The 16,857-nt window shown below is 44.2% G+C and overlaps 1 protein-coding gene across 7 annotated transcripts in view; it reads right to left on the bottom strand.

The window, feature by feature from the left end:
• Window positions 1-691: 691 nt before the first annotated feature.
• KIF25 (kinesin family member 25) overlaps window positions 692-16,857 on the bottom strand; it is a 90,485-nt gene continuing 74,319 nt past the window's right edge. For 6 of the 7 annotated variants that reach the window (XM_050949091.1, XM_050949090.1, XM_050949089.1 and 3 more), the window contains 4 exons: window positions 12,243-12,397; window positions 9,514-9,711; window positions 6,489-6,644; window positions 692-1,660 (listed from right to left, as the gene is read on the bottom strand). In XM_050949091.1, the coding sequence (XP_050805048.1) occupies window positions 1,503-1,660; window positions 6,489-6,644; window positions 9,514-9,711; window positions 12,243-12,397 (667 nt within the window). In that variant the 3' untranslated portion in view covers window positions 692-1,502. The remainder of the gene's footprint in view (window positions 1,661-6,488; window positions 6,645-9,513; window positions 9,712-12,242; window positions 12,398-16,857) is intronic. The other variant, XM_050949092.1, reaches the window with a different exon arrangement.

Genomic DNA, 16,857 nt, shown 5'->3' on the forward strand with positions numbered 1-16,857 from the left:
ATCATGTAGATTTTGTAAATAAATACCTAGCTTTGAAGAAAAGCCTCAGCAAGGAAATAATAGTTTACGAAAAAATCAAGTTTGAAGGTAAAATTTTTTGAAGTACCTTCAGGCCAGATGGTATTTAGGTATCTAAAGGTGCAGATAGGGGCCTAGTGGAATTTCAAAAGCAGCTAGGTGCCTAACTCCCACATAATTTTATACTGTGCATTTCATTTTATATGCTAATATTACTCAGTCCAACCCTTTCTCCTCTGATTATTTTAGGAACCCTTGGACTTCATTATATCCTCTGTCCTGTCCATATGAAAATAAATTCCACCCAGAAGATGACTAGCTTTTTCTTGTGTTACAGCTAAAATCAGGTAAAGTCAATCCAGGAATTTTAACCTGGCTGCATTATTAGGAAAATGAGTTTTCTCACATCACACAATTACAATGCTGATGCACTGAGGGTCAGAGATAATACCAGAGCACCACATGCAATGTAGCAGCTGGTATACATTCAAGGGTGAAATTCCAATAGCAGTATGCTATATAATTGCGGGATAAATATTTATGCTTGTGAAAGTTAAGAGACTCAGAGCACTATAAACTCAAGTCTTTCAGATAGGCAAATGCAATTTAAGCCTCCTCACAGAGCCCCACCAATGACCTCTATCCCAGGCTAGAGGCAATACAATCCCTAGAGGCAAAAAGTCAGAGTGAATCACTGGCCTCTACTGAGCATTCAAACAGCACGAACACACATTAGATGTTAATAAAACTCAACTACATACCTCAGAATCTCTTTCAATCTGTAATGTTATTTGAAATTGCTTAAGACTCCTCCCTCAATGTCATTTCATTCACAAACCTCAACCCACCATCCTACACCTTCAGCACAGGGAAGATGGCAAAAGCAGCTAGAAGAAGACTGCCATAGTAGTTAAAGCATGGTACTTTAAGTTAGGTTGTTTGGGTCCTGTTTTTTTCTTGAGGGTATAGGAATGTGTTAGGAATAACCCAATGCTAGAGAGAGAAGAGCAAGTCAGCAAGATATGTGCCTAATTTTAACCCGAACATCAAACCAAATATTCCCACCAAGTTTGAGATACTGAAATGAAACAGAGTATTTAAAGACTTGTATTTTTTACCGAATTAACAGGACAGAGATTCAGCCCTTCCAGTGCAAACTGTCCAAGATCAGTGCACTGCTGATTTAATTTACTTATTTCCCAATGCTAAACATTTGCTCTAAAACTCTGTGTTCATGTTGCTCCCCTAAAAGGAATAATCTATTTCTATGCCATGCCATCCGTCATGCTTGGTAGCCATTTTCAATACCTGTTATCTTTGGAACAAGAACATTATCAGCAAGTTTATGGCTTTGTTAATGCCACATTGAGGAGTGTTTATTTTAACTGGCAGTTTACATCTTAAAGCATGGCTTTATGACAACAAGATACATTTCAGTCTGAGGAACTCATTAATAATACTTTAATCCACAGAAGCCTTAGCTTTTATTTTGATTTGCTAGACACCGGCAGATTTCTTTTCTTGACTTGTCCTCTCTGGACTTGCCGAGCACGAGTTCCGAATCCCAAGGATTGCAGCGATTCCGCTAAGTACTTCTGGCAGGGGGAGATGCACAGCATCACCAGCAATTTAGCGTTGCCCCCTAAAAACAGTAAAAAAAACCACACACACTTATTTCAAGAAGTTTTTAAATACTCACCTGCTAACTGCACAGAAGCCAGAGTAGGCTGTTATCAATTCTATGAATCAGAGCGTTATACAAACAGAGCTGTTGAAAGCATATGGGCACTACAGTCAAGTGCTACTACTACATATGGTATTGTCTCATTTAGCTAGCTGACCATTTGCTGTTATTTTTCACCATTTGTAATACAGAACCTTCTGCCCCTTTCACTAACAAGTCTACGTTTTGGGTATCAATGCTTTGTTGTATTTGTAAAATCACCATATCTAAAAGCTGAAGAGATCACTTGTATCTAAGTACTGCAAAAAAGGAAGCTTTAACTGTCAAGAGATCATGGTGGTAGTTTAAGGACATTCCCAAAATCATGCATGGGAATAATTGACATGACTAATGTCAAAGGATGGAAACTGTAGCTCAGAGTTTAGGTAACATGTCCGAAGTCCTACAACATGTCCATACTACAACTTGCATTAAAACCCAGATCTCCTGACTCACCAGCCTATGCAAATCCCTTCACCAGTCACTGTCTCTCTTTCCAGAATTTGAAAATAGGCAAATTTTATCCATTAAAAAAAAAAAAAAAAAAAAAAAAAAAAAAAAACTTACTGCAGATATTTTGCTAAGCTTCAATATTTGGCCTTTCACAGGGTGTACTGATTTCCCAAGGTTGTAGTGCAGGAAGAGGTGAATTTAGAATTCTGTGGCAAAAAATCCTCTTTGAAAATCTGTGCTCATATTATAATCCCCACACCTGAGATTGAACCAGGCAGCTCAAGAGCTAAAAGCTGGTACAGCTTGAGCTGAATCTCACTATCTAGGGGCAGTAAAAGAATCATATACTTCATGGATAGGACACAGAACGGGGCTTACAACACACATTCACCAGTGGGTTACACTGATTTTTGCTATCACTACCACACACATGGATGAAATGTTAGAGTAGAGCAGCCCATCCGAATACCAAAAGAAAAGACAGATACCTTTTCCGTAACTGGTGTTCTTTGAGATGTGTTGCTCATGTCCATTCCACAACAGGTGTGCGTGCTCGCCACGTGCACCGGTGCCGGAAGTTTTTCCCTTAGCGGTACTTGCAGGGAAACGCCCCTAGCGAACTCTGGAGTGATGCCTCCATGGTGCGGTATAAGGGGCGTTGCATGCTCCCCTGACCCTCAGTTCCTCCTTGCCAGACAACTCCGACAGAGGGGAAGGAGGGCGGGATGTGGAATGGACACGAGCAACACATCTCGAAGAACACCGGTTACGGAAAAGGTAACTGTCTTTTCTTTTTCGAGTGATTGCTCATGTGCATTCCACAATAGGAGATTCCAAGCTATATCTGTTGGAGGCGGGTAGGAGTTCACAGACACTCGGGATGGAGCACAGCCCTGCTGAACCCGGCCAGCATCCTCCCTGGTCTGGGAAACTATCGCATAATGAGGTGAACGTGTGAACCGATGACCATATGGCAGCCCTATAGATGTCCTGAATAGGGACATGGGCCAGAAAGGCAGCTGATGAGGCTTGTGCCCTCAGAATCGGTGGCGGGGGGACTCCCGCCAGGTCATAACAAGTCAGATACATGAAGTGATCCAGTTGGAGAGCTGCTGAGTGGAGATTGGCTGGCCTCTCACGAGCTTGGCTGAGGCAATGAACAGTTGTGAAGACTTCCTGAACGGCTTTGTATGTTCTAGATAAAAAGCCAGAGCCCGTCTCACATCTAGCATGTGCAGGTGGTGCTCCTCACTGGACGTGTGGGGTTTGGGACAGAGCACCAGCAGGATGATGTCCTGGCCCATATGGTAGGTGGAGACAGGCCCAGTGTGGTGCATGTGGACAGGAGGAGGGAAACGTGAGCCTGTACCTGTGACCTGGAGCTGCCCTTGACCAGCCAGTCGTTGAGGTAGGGAAAGATCTGGACCCCCCGGTGTCCGAGGTAGGCGGCTACCACAGACATATACTTTGTGAATACCCTGAGAGCCGTGGACAGGCCAAATGGGAGGAGAGTAAACTGGTAGTGCTCCTGCCCCACCGTGAAACGGAGAAAACGCCTGTGCCTCTCGAATATATGGATGTGGCAGTATGCGTCCTGTAGATCGAGGGTGGTGTACCAGTCCCCAGGATGGGGATGATGGAGGCCAGGGAGACTATGCGAAACTTGAGCTTTACCATGTACTGGTTCAGGCCGTGCAGGTCCAGGATGGGCCCAAGCCCCCCTTTGGCCTTCGAGATCAGGAAATAGCAGGAGTAGAACCCCTTGCATCTGAACTCCGCTGGCACCACCTCCACTGCTCCTAAGCCAAGGAGCTGCCTCACCTCCTGCTCGAGTAGGCTCTCCTGAGAGGGGTCCCTGAAAAGGGATGGGGATGGAGAGTGGGTGGGTGGGGTAGAAGTAAACTGGAGGGTGTAGCCGGAGACGATGTTGAGGACCCCTCGGTCTGAGGTCAGCCGCAACCACTCCGGGAGAAAAGCACACAACCGGTTGCGGAAGGGAAGCTTTATTGTGGGTGGATCCCTGGTATGAACTGGTAAGTTGCCCCCGGGGATCCTGTCAAAACTGGTGATTTCCCGCCCGTTTACCCTTAGAGGGCCCAGGGTGGGGCACAGGCCGGGATTACCTTTGCGGGCACTTTTTTATAATCCCTTGACTTCTTATAAGGGGGCTCATATCTGCACGACAGGAGGGCCCACGATTGCCTCATTGGGGAGGATGGGGATGCGGTACTCTGCGTCCCCACCAGTGCCGCAGGTTCCACCACTTGGTCCCCTTCTGAGTGCAGGACCAGGGATGACGCCCCACCAACTCCTTTCTATGGCACCAGTGGAGCGGGCTGTCCAGCCTGAGCAGCCTGGCCCATCAGCTGATGACTTCGAAGGGAGGTCAGGCTGGAATACGATTGACCGCTATCCCGGGACTGGGACTGGGATGAGTGGCAACGTCAGGAGCGGTGCTGACTGCGAGACCGTGATCCCAGCATGGAGAAGCGGCTCTGACGGGCAGATCCATGATGGTGGGGTGCCAGCGATTGATGCCTAGGGCTGCAGGAGTGGTGCCACAGTGGGGGCCTTGAGCAAGACAAAGAACAGGAACGGCATCAATGCCCGTACCACGAGGGACTACGGAAGCTTCTCAGAGACAATGACCTCCAGTGCTGTCTGTCCTGGTCTTGACAGGGCACGCTATCCTTGCAAGGTCTATGTTTCCTGGAGGTGGAGCAGTGCCTGGAACACCTGCCAGTTGGTACCCAGCAAGAAAACCTGGTGGGGGTTGACAGAGACCAGTGCGGGCTGTGCCCAGGGCGGTCACTGAGTGGGGAACATTGTCAGGAACCTTCCCTTGATCGTGAGTGGTACCGTCCAGGCGGCGACTGCGGAGATCTGAGCAGTGGCTTGTCTCTGGACCAGGGAGACAACAATACTAGCAGAGTCATAACATCTTGAAACGCTTGTAGGGCATCTGGTGTGGAGGGCTCCCGAATGTAGCCACTGGTGTTTGGGGAGGCAGGCTCAGAGTGGGCCAGGCTACTCTGCTCAACTTGAGTAGGAGGCCGCGAGGCCAACAGGGACTGAGAGCTACCTAATGCAGGTCTAGTCTCTCCCCCAGTCTTGCTCTGGTGTCTTGGTGGAGAAGACGTCTTCTTCACCTTTTTGGAGTGTCCTGTGGATGGGGAGCGGTGGCAACTGGTGATGGGCACCATTGAGTTGCTGTGCACCGATGCCACCGTGCTCAGTGCCAACTTGGAGCGGCGCAGCGGTGTTGGTGTCAGGACTGACTACCAAAATGGCTTGGAGCCGAATGTCCCGCTCCTTCTTGGTCCGAAGTTTGAAGGATCTGCAAATCTTGCAGCGATCGCTGAGATGGGTTTCCCCCAGACAATGTAAACAGTCCACGTGCGGATCACTCACGGGCCTAGGCCATTTGCAAGTGTTGCATGACTTGAAGCCTGGGGCACAGGGCATGTCCCAACCCGGGCACACACAACTAATTCTAACTAAAACTACTTTCTTTTAAACTACAGGCACTATTAACTATGAACTAACATAGTCCAAGAGGGAAAGCTACAGCCGAGCTGGAGCAGAGCAGTTCCGAAGCACCTTTACTGGCCGCAAGAAGGGGCTGAGGGTTGGGGAAGTGCGCAGCGCCCCTTATACCACGCCATGACAGCGCCACTAGGGGCACTCCCCATGGATACGACTAAGGGAAGAACTTCTGGCACCGGTGCACATGGCAAGCACGCACACCTATTGTGGAATGCACATGAGCAATCACTCGAAGAAGTTGTTGTAACACTTAAATGGATGTTGAAGCGTGTCCATTTATTGTTTCGGTATTGTGCATTCTGGGCAGCAAGAACAGCCACAAAATCTGCAAATTTCTTACACACGTATTAACAAAACCCTGGAAGAGTTAAGCTTAACTTTTACAGTCACTTGATATTAAACCTTAAATTAATGAATTAAACTTCACAATATCTTATGGAGGTAGGTCACTGTTATCAGGTACCAATTTACCAACGAGAAAAGCAAGACTCAAGAAAGTTAAATGACTTAAGCAAATCAGTGAGAAGAGATTCCAGAACAGAACCCGAGTTCTGACTCCCTGTGCCCTGCGATAGCCTCCCACACAACATTGCTCCACACCATATCCTTACAACTTTTGTTCTACCATGCTACACAACATCAGTGGGAAAAGATCAACAATAAAAGATCCTAATAAAATGTTTAAAAAAAGTTTGGGAGAAGAAATGTAACTCAATGTTGTTACATAAAAGGCAAAAGAAATAATCACCTATGGAGTCCTGGAGTAGGTGGGTAAGTTTGCTGTTTCTATACGGAATGTGAGAGCGCTGCTCTGCTATTGCTCCAAGCACATCTGACAGAGCTGATAAGCTACGGTTAATGAACGAGGTCTCTCGCAGGGCTACTCCTGTCACTCCAGACATACCTAATGCAATACAAGGAAACAACAGTCAGAATAATCAAAGATTCTTTGTCATCTTCAGGCATCTGCTAAGCTCAATGTACATAAGCTCTGTGCATGGTATATCACTTGGACTTGAAGTGTAACTTTTTTGTTTTAATAACACATTTAAAGACAAGTGGTAAACATCATTTACTATCTCTCTTAGGTACTTATATGGCCCCCATTGCTGTCGTATCTGAGCACCTCATAATCTTTGATGTATTTAACTAAACTGTCTTTTGCAAAAAATATCCAATATCCATGTTCACATATATACATATTAAAAAGTCAGAATACGTTATACTGTATATTTTTTCCTGACTTCACTCCCTCACATAAAATGTGAAAATACAAGTGAAAGCCACTTGTCCTGTTCTGAATACGAAATATCCCAAATACAGGAAGAAAAAGTACTCCTAATACCATTGACAGAATTATTTTTAAGTCAATATAAATCGGACAAGTTCATTAATATATGAAGAAGTTACAAAGTTTTAGCCATACAGGATTTGTTAGGGAAAATATTGCCTAATAAAGCATCGTTTGCCTTGAAAAATTCAAAAATATTTTATTAATTTAAACAGATAAACAAACCACACACAGGAATCGCATCCTCCTCCACTGAAAGGCATCCACTTCTGAGGTGAAATCCAGCAGCCGTTTAATAATGCACAGTAGCACTGCATTGTTCAATAACACATAGCAATACTCCTATTCTTATGAAAAGTGCTACAGAATCTTGAATGATCACAGGTGGTCTGGGACATTGCTTTTATTTCTCATCTGTACTTCTCCAGTTGTACAATATCTTCTGTGTCCATACTTGTCAGTACTAGGGCACTGAATCAAGTGCTAAATCAGAGAGAAGACTGGAAGACAATTCAGCAGGACAGTATCCCTTAAGTCACAGTGACTCAGAAGGAAAAGTGCCATCCCTTACCATTTCCTGCAGTAGGTAGCTGTCCAATGAATGTTTCTTATGGGAGAACTGAACTGGCATTAGACTGATAGGATCACAGCTCAAGATGGTATAGCAACAAGCAGAAAGACTGCATACTGGATATGAAGATAGCTATTAATGTATTCCTACAAGTATTTACCGTATGATCTTAGGTAGTAGTTTTGCCTAAGGGACTAGGGTGTCCTTTGATCTCTAGCCCAGTGTAAGAGTTGGCACATAGTTGTGCTACTCCAGTAGTAACCCAGGAAAGGTTGCCTCTAAAGCCTGGTTTACACACAAAGTTGCACCAGTTTAACTAAATCAATGTAACATCACAGTTTAGTTAAACTTGTTCATGTTGTATGTGGACAAGTCCTAGGAGGGAGAATTCCTTCCCTACTCTTGCCATGCTCCCCCGTGAGTAATAATGCGCTACCAGCACTAACCAACAGCAGATTAGTACCCTCCCCCACCTTTTCCATGCCTGCAGCTGAGATATGGGGAACTCATATAGTAGTGACGTTGGGGATGGGGCAGAAGAGGATCTTATTCCCCTTATGCCTTTTTGTGTAGGCCAAGCCCACGATCTGACTCAAAACGTTTACTTACGTTTTTATAGCGAAGGCCACTCTAGATAGATTTATAAGGAAATTTGACAAGAGTTTGCTAAGAACTAACATTCTGGCTCATAGACAACGATGTGAAAACAAACTACAATCATTTTAGATGTCCCTCAGGAGACCTATCAAGTTAAGGGGAAAAGGTGCATGTCTGCATCAGATTCATGTACAATAAACACTTTAAAAACTCTTCCTCACTTAAATTTGTCCCAAATTTGAACTTTCAAAAGATAATGTGCTAAAATCTGTTCTAAATTATACCTATGTAAATCCAGAGTAATTTTGATGTATTTGGATTTTCACCAGCATGGTTAAGAATAGAATCGAGCCCCCTGCATGTGTTGGGCCAGATCCCCAGCTGGTGCAAATCAAAATTGCTCCATTAACTTCAGTGCTGAAGTACATCATTTTACACCTGTTGAGGATCTGGCGTGTTGAGTACACAGAGCATCAAATGCTTGCCCTTGTCAAACTGAGGGAACAGACACATACAGTATTGTCAATTACATGTTCACCAAAAGGTTTCTAACACCCCCAGCAAATTAAAAAAATATATATATCTATTCCGTTATGTTTTTTATAGAACAAAAGTTAACAGTCACCAGCAGAAAGAACTCTTGGCAGTAACCTAAAGAGTTCTTTCATAATACAGATTCAGTTTTCAAAACATTATTCCTGGAACGGTACATTTAGCGGTGTGGCTTTTCTTGGTAAAAAAGCTTGTCCTTCAGGAAATAATCAAGTTTTTGAAATTATTGTGTGCATGGAGGAGGAGGAAAGTGCTTTGAAGGAACAATGAAAATAATATTATCTTTTCAATACACCAACTTCCTTCCAGATTTTTTCCACAAGCAGGCAGAAAAACCCACACACAGCGGTATGCTCATGACAAATATTTAGTATATTTAAATAATGTATGCACTTTGATCATTTCTGTACAAAAATAAGAACATGCTAATTTTTCTACATATTTTTGCACTGTAAAAATACAACTTTTAAAAACAGTCTGAACAAATAGAGCATGTACACCCTGCATGTCACCATGGGCCTGACTGTCCACTGAGTTGCTTTACCTTGTGCCACCCGATCTTAATGAAGCCCCAGTGACATTAACTCAGTGGTGAATCAGACCCAATAACTTCATTTAAATTTGGATGCATGTGTCTAAATCACCTCTTATGAAGAAACACAAATACTCAGTTAATAAGCTAAATGCAATTACTATCTCCATGGGATGGAAGGCTCTATGCTCTCAGTTCAAAATAGCCTTGTCATAAAAAGGTCTGCGTACCAACACATTCACTGCCCGCCAAATCCACCAGCTGTAGTTTAGTTTTGATGTGCTTCAGTTTCTCAGTAGATTCAAACTGTGCTGGAGAAGAGGCTCTGGAAGGAAAGATGAGTTTATCATCTTTCATTTGTTGAGGAAAGGTGCAGAAAAGCTCTTTACTTAGCCTTGGACTAGACTGTTCATCTGTCCATAGAGGAGCTGGATGATGGAAACAAACAAATGAGGAAAGTTTATTTTAACATCACAAAATGGGCAGCAAAAAAATGCAACAGTGATGGGTTAACCCAGTATCTTCTGTTTCAGATTGTTTTGTCGGCTATAATTAATGACCCAGGCAGGTTGGATTACTCAGATGAACAAGTATGAAATCTTGGTCTATCTTATTTCACTGCCAATCAGGAAGGTGATACCAACTAGGTAGCAAGGCTTATTTTTTTGTTTTGTTTTATTTAATATCGCCAACAGCTCCATCACTACATTCAACTCCACACTTGTATGGCAGGTAGGGTACTACTGAGAATGTGCAGAAAAAGTCATGTTTGCAATTGATTGTTGCCTAGCAGTCCCTTGATTCCTAGGATGGAGTGGGACTTGGTATCTTTAAGAGCCTTGAGCTCTGCAACCCATTTCCAATGCTGCTGGTCCTTCAGCTACTACTGCTCTGGCCAGAATTCTCTCTCTTGTTGTCTCACCCTTTGTTGCAATTCCCTCTGGAATCTTTGGAACTCCTCTTTTCTCCATCTCTGCCTAATGAGCCACAAGCAACTTTAACAGTACCTACTTGTTCAGGTAGGTCACCTATTATTATTATTTATGTGTATTATCATAGTGCCCAGCAGCCCTAGTCAAGGGTCTTATTCTGTCAGGTGCTGTATAAACACAGAACAAAAGATAGTCCCTGGCCCAAAGAGGTTAGTAGTCCTGGCCTTGGTTCTGCAGCCACAGTTGGAGGAACCCAGACCTTGCAAGTCATCCGGCACCTTAGCATTCTGGGACCTGATCTGTGCTTGGGGGGACAGGCAGATTCTTTGGAGGTCCTTCAGTGCTAGCTTCACTTCTGATATCTTGGCTATCTCTCCCCTAGGCAGTAGGATTCTGGGCAAAAGATTTTTCACTGGGCAGTTTAGCTTTGACTTTCTTCTCCAGTGTCTTGCTTTAATCTTTCCTCTCCTAGGCTGGAGTGGAGTGGCAATCTACCCATGACAGCATACGTCATAGAGACAGAGCAGCTGTGTTGGCTTACATAGAAAAGAATGCTTCAGATGAGAAAGCATGAAAGTAAAATCTCTTTCTCTTCCTCACTATAGGGCAAGGAACTAAAACAACCCTCTCCCCACACACACAACAAAAGTTATTGACATAAAATCCTAAAGCTCTGGCTTTAAGTCCCATTTCCAAAGCCTAACTACCACTCCTTAGCTTTCTGATTTTATCTAATATTTATTTCTTCAGTGTCTACCATTTGGCAATTTGCTGCGCCTAGGCCTTAAGCAAGGTGTGTTTCTTATTACAGAGGCAGACCACACTGTCACAATTCCACTTTGAGGTCACATTTTGTAGTGCTTCTCCACCTACTGTAATGCTCATTCAGCTATCGTAACTCTTATTCTGTGATCCTGAAACTTGGGCGTCCTCCATCCATCAACATATGGCAGAAATTTCTATTTGGCCTTGCTGTGAGGCTTAAAGAAGAGTAGTGCAGTAACTGGCATAGCGTGTCAGCTAATGAATGACTGAAGGAAGCCCGGACTAAACAAGATGGCTGGTGAGTTAAAATGGCTGTATTTTGTAATGTCTGCCTGATTGACAAAGATCTGAAGCTGGATAGATCTAACATCTGGAGTGGTAGTGCTGCAGCATCTGAAGTAGCTGTGTTTTTTGGCAGGGGCTGCAAGTAAACCAGGGCACCATTTGTTCTGTTTTGCTAATATCCTCTGTTTAATTTCCGATAGAGATCTGGAGAAAAAAGTTTTAAATATTTTCCACTTCCTAAAACCATATTGTTGTTGCAGGGTATGAAGGAGACAGACCACAGTGCTACAAATGGAGAGTCTAATTACAACATGAGCAAAAGGAAAGGAAACAAAGTTAACCTCACAAGAGCCGGAACTGCTCCTAATGCAACAGACTGGCAAACTTATATGTGACACTGAAAAGCAAGAAGAGACACAACTATAATATAAGAATACAGGGTTTTCCATGCTTGATAAGATCATTGGTTTGTCTACTCTGGGAGGGACCAAGTGAAAACCCCCTTAACACACCTAACTAATTGTGTAATGTAGTATGTAAAGAGAAAATCCCTTCTGCCCCAGTAGTGATCATATGCCCTGTGAAGCATAAACTTTTTGTTCTAGCTCTGATCTTAGCATATATAACTAAATAATAATTCCTTGTAAAATTATCCAGCTCCACTATTTGATTCTATGCCTGTTAGTAAGAAAAAATACACCATAGACTGCTTCACACTGCATGCCCATAAGTACTACAGCAGCATGTAAAAATCATCACACAATGTTAGAAGTGTTAAGAAAACATCTCAAACACAGCAACATTAAGAGGTGTTCCAAAAAGCAGCCAAAAGGTTAAATAGAAAAGAACAGGGGGTTTAAAGAGTGTAGCAAGAGACAGTCAGAAGAGAGAAAAGAGCAATAAGAAAATCCTTCAACCCAGATACTGCATTTCTGACACAAATGGCTCTAGATATATTTTAGCACTATCCTGCTTACCAACGCTATCTGCAGAGACAGCCTTCGTGGTTATGGTCAATGTCACTACCAGATGAGAGCGAGAGGAATGAGCATGCACCAGTGTTGGATGTTGGACCCTTAGCTGCAGACCTTTATCAACTAGCTGTAAGAATTCTACAGCATTTTCAACAGTCCTGGCAAAACAAAATAGTATTAGTTGATAGTAAAGGTGACATTAAAAATGTGGCGACTTGAACATGAATTGATAATTTCCTCTTATGCCCCTCCCAGTTCCCAATCCCGGCTCCAAAATGCTCCCCTTGTCTCCTTTGCTAACTCTTATAGAATCATAGAATCATAGAATATCAGGGTTGGAAGGGACCTCTTGAGGTCATCTAGTCCAACCCCCTGCTCAAAGCAGGACCAATCCCTAGACAGATTTTTGCCCCAGATCCCTAAATGGCCCCCTCAAGGATTGAACAATCCTGGGTTTAGCAAGTAGAAAGTTATCTCCATAAGTTGCTGCCCTGCAGAATCTTTCAACTAGGGCAAGTTCCATTTCAGCCCAAGATGAAGCTGTGCCTCCTACTGAATATGCTGGCACAATGCACTGTTAACCCGTGGAACTCTTTGCTAGGGTCTGTTGTGAAGGCCAAAACTATAAAAAAAAGAATTAGATAAGTTCATGGAGGATAGGTCCATCAATGGCTATTAGTCAGGATGGTCAGGGATATAACCCCACGCACTATGTGTCCTTAAGCCTCTGACTGCCAGGAGCTGGGCCTGCACGACAGGGGATGGATCTCTCAAAAACTGCCCTGTTCTGTTCATTCCTTCTGTAGCATCTGGCACTAGCCATGGTCAGAAGGCAGGACAGAGGGCTGGATGGACCATTGATCTGACCCAGTATAGTCATTCTTATGCTCTTATGTAGCCTGGACACCTTGTATCTAAAGTATACAGCCCCTATCAACACAGCACCTGAGCACCTCAGAATATTTAATGCATGTGTCCTCACAACACTCTGAGAGGCAGGGAAATATTATCATCCCCATTTTACAGACTGGGAACTGAGACACAGAGAGGCTAAGTGACTTGCCCAGTCACACAGGAAGTCTGAGTCAGAGCAGGGAATTGCACCTAATTCTTGGAAAAAGTTCAGTACGGTTTTCCACTGAACATGGCTCCTAGCTCAGGCATCCTCTTCACTGAAGTAAAAAGTCTAGGGATCACTAAGATTGACATGAAGAATGGAGACGTAGATTTGAGAAACTCAGGAGGAGGATTCACCAGAGTAGGGGACACAAATGTGAGGCATTTTTTAACTGGTGGTAGGTTAGCCAACTTGATTGACATGCGGAACCCGAAAAGAAGGAATAGAAAAAGATTTTCCCTAAGAGGAGTCTAACTAAATGAACTATATCATATTGTAAATATTACACTGCACACAGACAGGTTTTCAGGGACCAGCTGCTACATAGAGAGGCCATGCTGTAGTTAGGCTGAAAATTCGGCCCTGGATATTGTCTAATACCAACTTACACATACAAGAAGGAAGAACATGAGGTTTGGCTGATTCAGTTGGATGTACATGTTAACAGGAAAACTTCCACGGTGTTCTATTTAGTGTATGGAGAAGCCAATGAGACTCAGTGGGCCAGTACATTTTAGATGAAATATTAACACAAAGGAGGATGTGTTTTTATTCAAAACGCCATATGTTTGCTTAGACTTCAGACAGCAGGGGTGGCCTTCCTCAACTGTTTCCTTGAGTTGTTTGGGTTTGTTTTTCATTGTTAACCTTTTTAATTAATTATTAATATAGTCTGTTTACGAATTTGACTTTTTTGCTGCTTTTATAGTAATCAAGATATAAATACTGAACACTTATTGATTGACTTAGATAAACATTTTCCAAAAGTGCTTATCCAAACCTCTAAGCACCTTTGCCATGTATTGAAAATTAAAGAAATAAATCTTGAAGTCACCTCAAGAAGAAAAGAAAAACAAAGGAAACCCATTCCAGCCACAGTTTCCAACCCCCATGGCACAAATCTCAGCCTGTACTGTACCTTCCCCTCCCCAAAAGCTGGGAAAAAGAGGGGTCAACAACTAGCCAGGCAGAACTCCTGTGATCAAGTAGGCACAAAGGTTATTTTTCAAGCATAAATTAAAGCCAGATTTGAGTCATTGGGATTCCACAGTCAGAAGGTGCCTGGACAGTGCAGTGAATTAGAGGCAGAGAGATGGGCAATGGCAGAGGGCTCAACTGATAGCACAATGTGCTGGGATGAGCTGTGTGGGCTGCCTCACTTGGGAGGAGGAAGTCCAAGAACTCAGAACTGAGGAAGAAAGAGCCCATATAGTACTGGACTGGGAGCAAGAGTGTTTCCAGACTGCTCCTAAAAGTGTGGATGAATCTGAGCCCCCAATTAGCCTTAATTCACTCCCTGCTTCTCTTTTCAGGAGTACAGATGAGGGTGCATTACTATGCCTGGAAATCAAATTTAACCCAAAGACTTTCGTATTCAGTGATCTGAAATTGAATTTTACTAGGATGAACCTTAAAAGTTTTGTGTTTAGCTGTAAATAAGTAGGAAGAAAAAAATCATTCCTAGATTACTATAGTGACTGTAATTCCACAGAGAGGAAAATTACAAATCCTAGATTCTGGAAAAAGCAATTTTACAGTTTCTATGTGGGCTCCCATTTTGTATGAACAGTTCAGTGGAGAGAAAACGTCAGTAAATACAAATAACCGCGGAGAAAGAATTATGTCTTTTCAACCCTCCAGAATATTTGTTGTATTCTATCAAGATTTTCTGGCAATAATATAAAACCACATAAACAAATCTCAAGTGGTTGCTTATGTTACTAAAACCCACAAGATAAAAATACTGCTGTCAATTATTTCCATTGAGAGTGCAGTTTGTTTTAATCCATGGAAGAAAAAGATACTTCTTGCTCTGACTCCCAATTCCACTGAAGTAGCATAGAACAGCTTTGACAGGCATTATGATTAGAGATGTTTGAAAAAAAATCATGTTTCCACCAGCAACAGAACATTTTATGGTTTTGTGCTGAATTGTTCAGTGTGATGGACAGTTTTCAGAGAAGAAAATTAGTGTTTGCTCTCACACACCTCTTCTTGTTCTTGGCCTCAAAAAGACACCTACAGAATGATTTGCCCAAAGAACTTTTTCCTCAGTGTGTCCCACCAGGTCCTTTGGGAATCCTCTAACACAGCGGTTCTCAAACTGTGGGTTGTGACCCCATTTTAATGGTGCTTAATGCCAGGGTTGGCATTAGATTTGCTAGGGCCTGGGGCTGAAGCCAAAGCCCGAGGGCTTCAGCCCAGGGTGCCGGGGCTCAGGTTTAGGGTGACCAGATGAGAGGAAGAAAATATCAGGACACATGGGGAAGGGAGGGGTGATCCCCTGGCGGAGGGGGAAAAAACAAACAAACCCAAGTGCTGCCGGCGGAGGGACAAATTGTGTCTCGACCAAAGATTGGTCGGGATGCAGGACAAACACTTAAATATTGGGACGCCTGGTCACCCTACTCGGATTACAGGCCTCTCGCCTAGGGCTGGTTTCGTTCTGGAGTGGCAGAACTCGGGCAGGCTCAGAAGGGGATCACGGTGCAATTAAATTTGAGAACCCCTGCTTCTAACATTTTGTTGGGGTAGGAATGAAATGGCCAACACCTTCCTTCTACCTGCTAATGTCATCTTGTAAGTGCCACGACTGCTGCCTGTCACCTCTAACTCTCCCCCATTTTTAATTGTGCTGTTCCCGCAGGCTGTGCAATGCGTTTGTTTAAGACAGGAAAGTGGTCTTCACTTGTTAGGACATGATTTTTATCATCTACATTGTGTAGATAGGAGCCTTATGAAAAAACAAGAAGGAAATATTTTACATTGGCTGTGTGCACTGGACATGTATATATAGTGGGCCTGATTCTCATTTACACCACTCTGATAGTGCAGCCAGGGCCGGTGCAAGGATGTTTCACGCCCTAGGCGAAACTTCCACCTTGCTCCCTCCCCCTCCCATGCCCCTGACCTGAGGCGCCCCCCCTCCGCCCTGAGGCACCCCCCTTGTGGCAGCTCCCCCCCCCCACTCTCCGCCCTGAGGTGCCCCCCCGGCCCCAGCTCACCCCTGCTCCACGCACGAGCACGAGCACCCCGAGCATGCTGTGACTGCTTCGCTTCTCCCGCCTCCCAGGCTTGTGGCGCCTAAGCTGATTGGTGCCACAAGCCTGGGAGGCGGGAGAAGTGAAGCAGCCACGGCGTGCTCGGGGAGGAGGTGGGGCAGGGGTGAGCTGGGGCAGGAAGTTCCCCTGCATGCCGCCCCCCCACCCTTACTTGCTGCAGGCGGCCCTCCCCGCTCCCCCCTGCCCCAGCTCCCTCCGCCTAAATGCTGGTGGTGAGGCAGCCAAAGATCCAACCACCACGGTTGCTGCCGAAGAAAATGGCGCCCCCCAAATCCTAGCGCCCTAGGCAACCACCTAGGTCGCCTAAATGGTTACACCGGCCCTGAGTGTAGCTGCAGATTATGCCCACTTTAAGGCCCTGCTGCACAGTCAGAACAGCTGTAAAGAAGAATCAAACCCATTATACATATATGCTGTAGAAAAAGTTCTATCTAAAAAT

The sequence above is a fragment of the Gopherus flavomarginatus genome, chromosome 4 (genome assembly GCF_025201925.1).
Source record: "Gopherus flavomarginatus isolate rGopFla2 chromosome 4, rGopFla2.mat.asm, whole genome shotgun sequence".
Lineage (NCBI taxonomy): Eukaryota > Metazoa > Chordata > Testudines > Testudinidae > Gopherus > Gopherus flavomarginatus.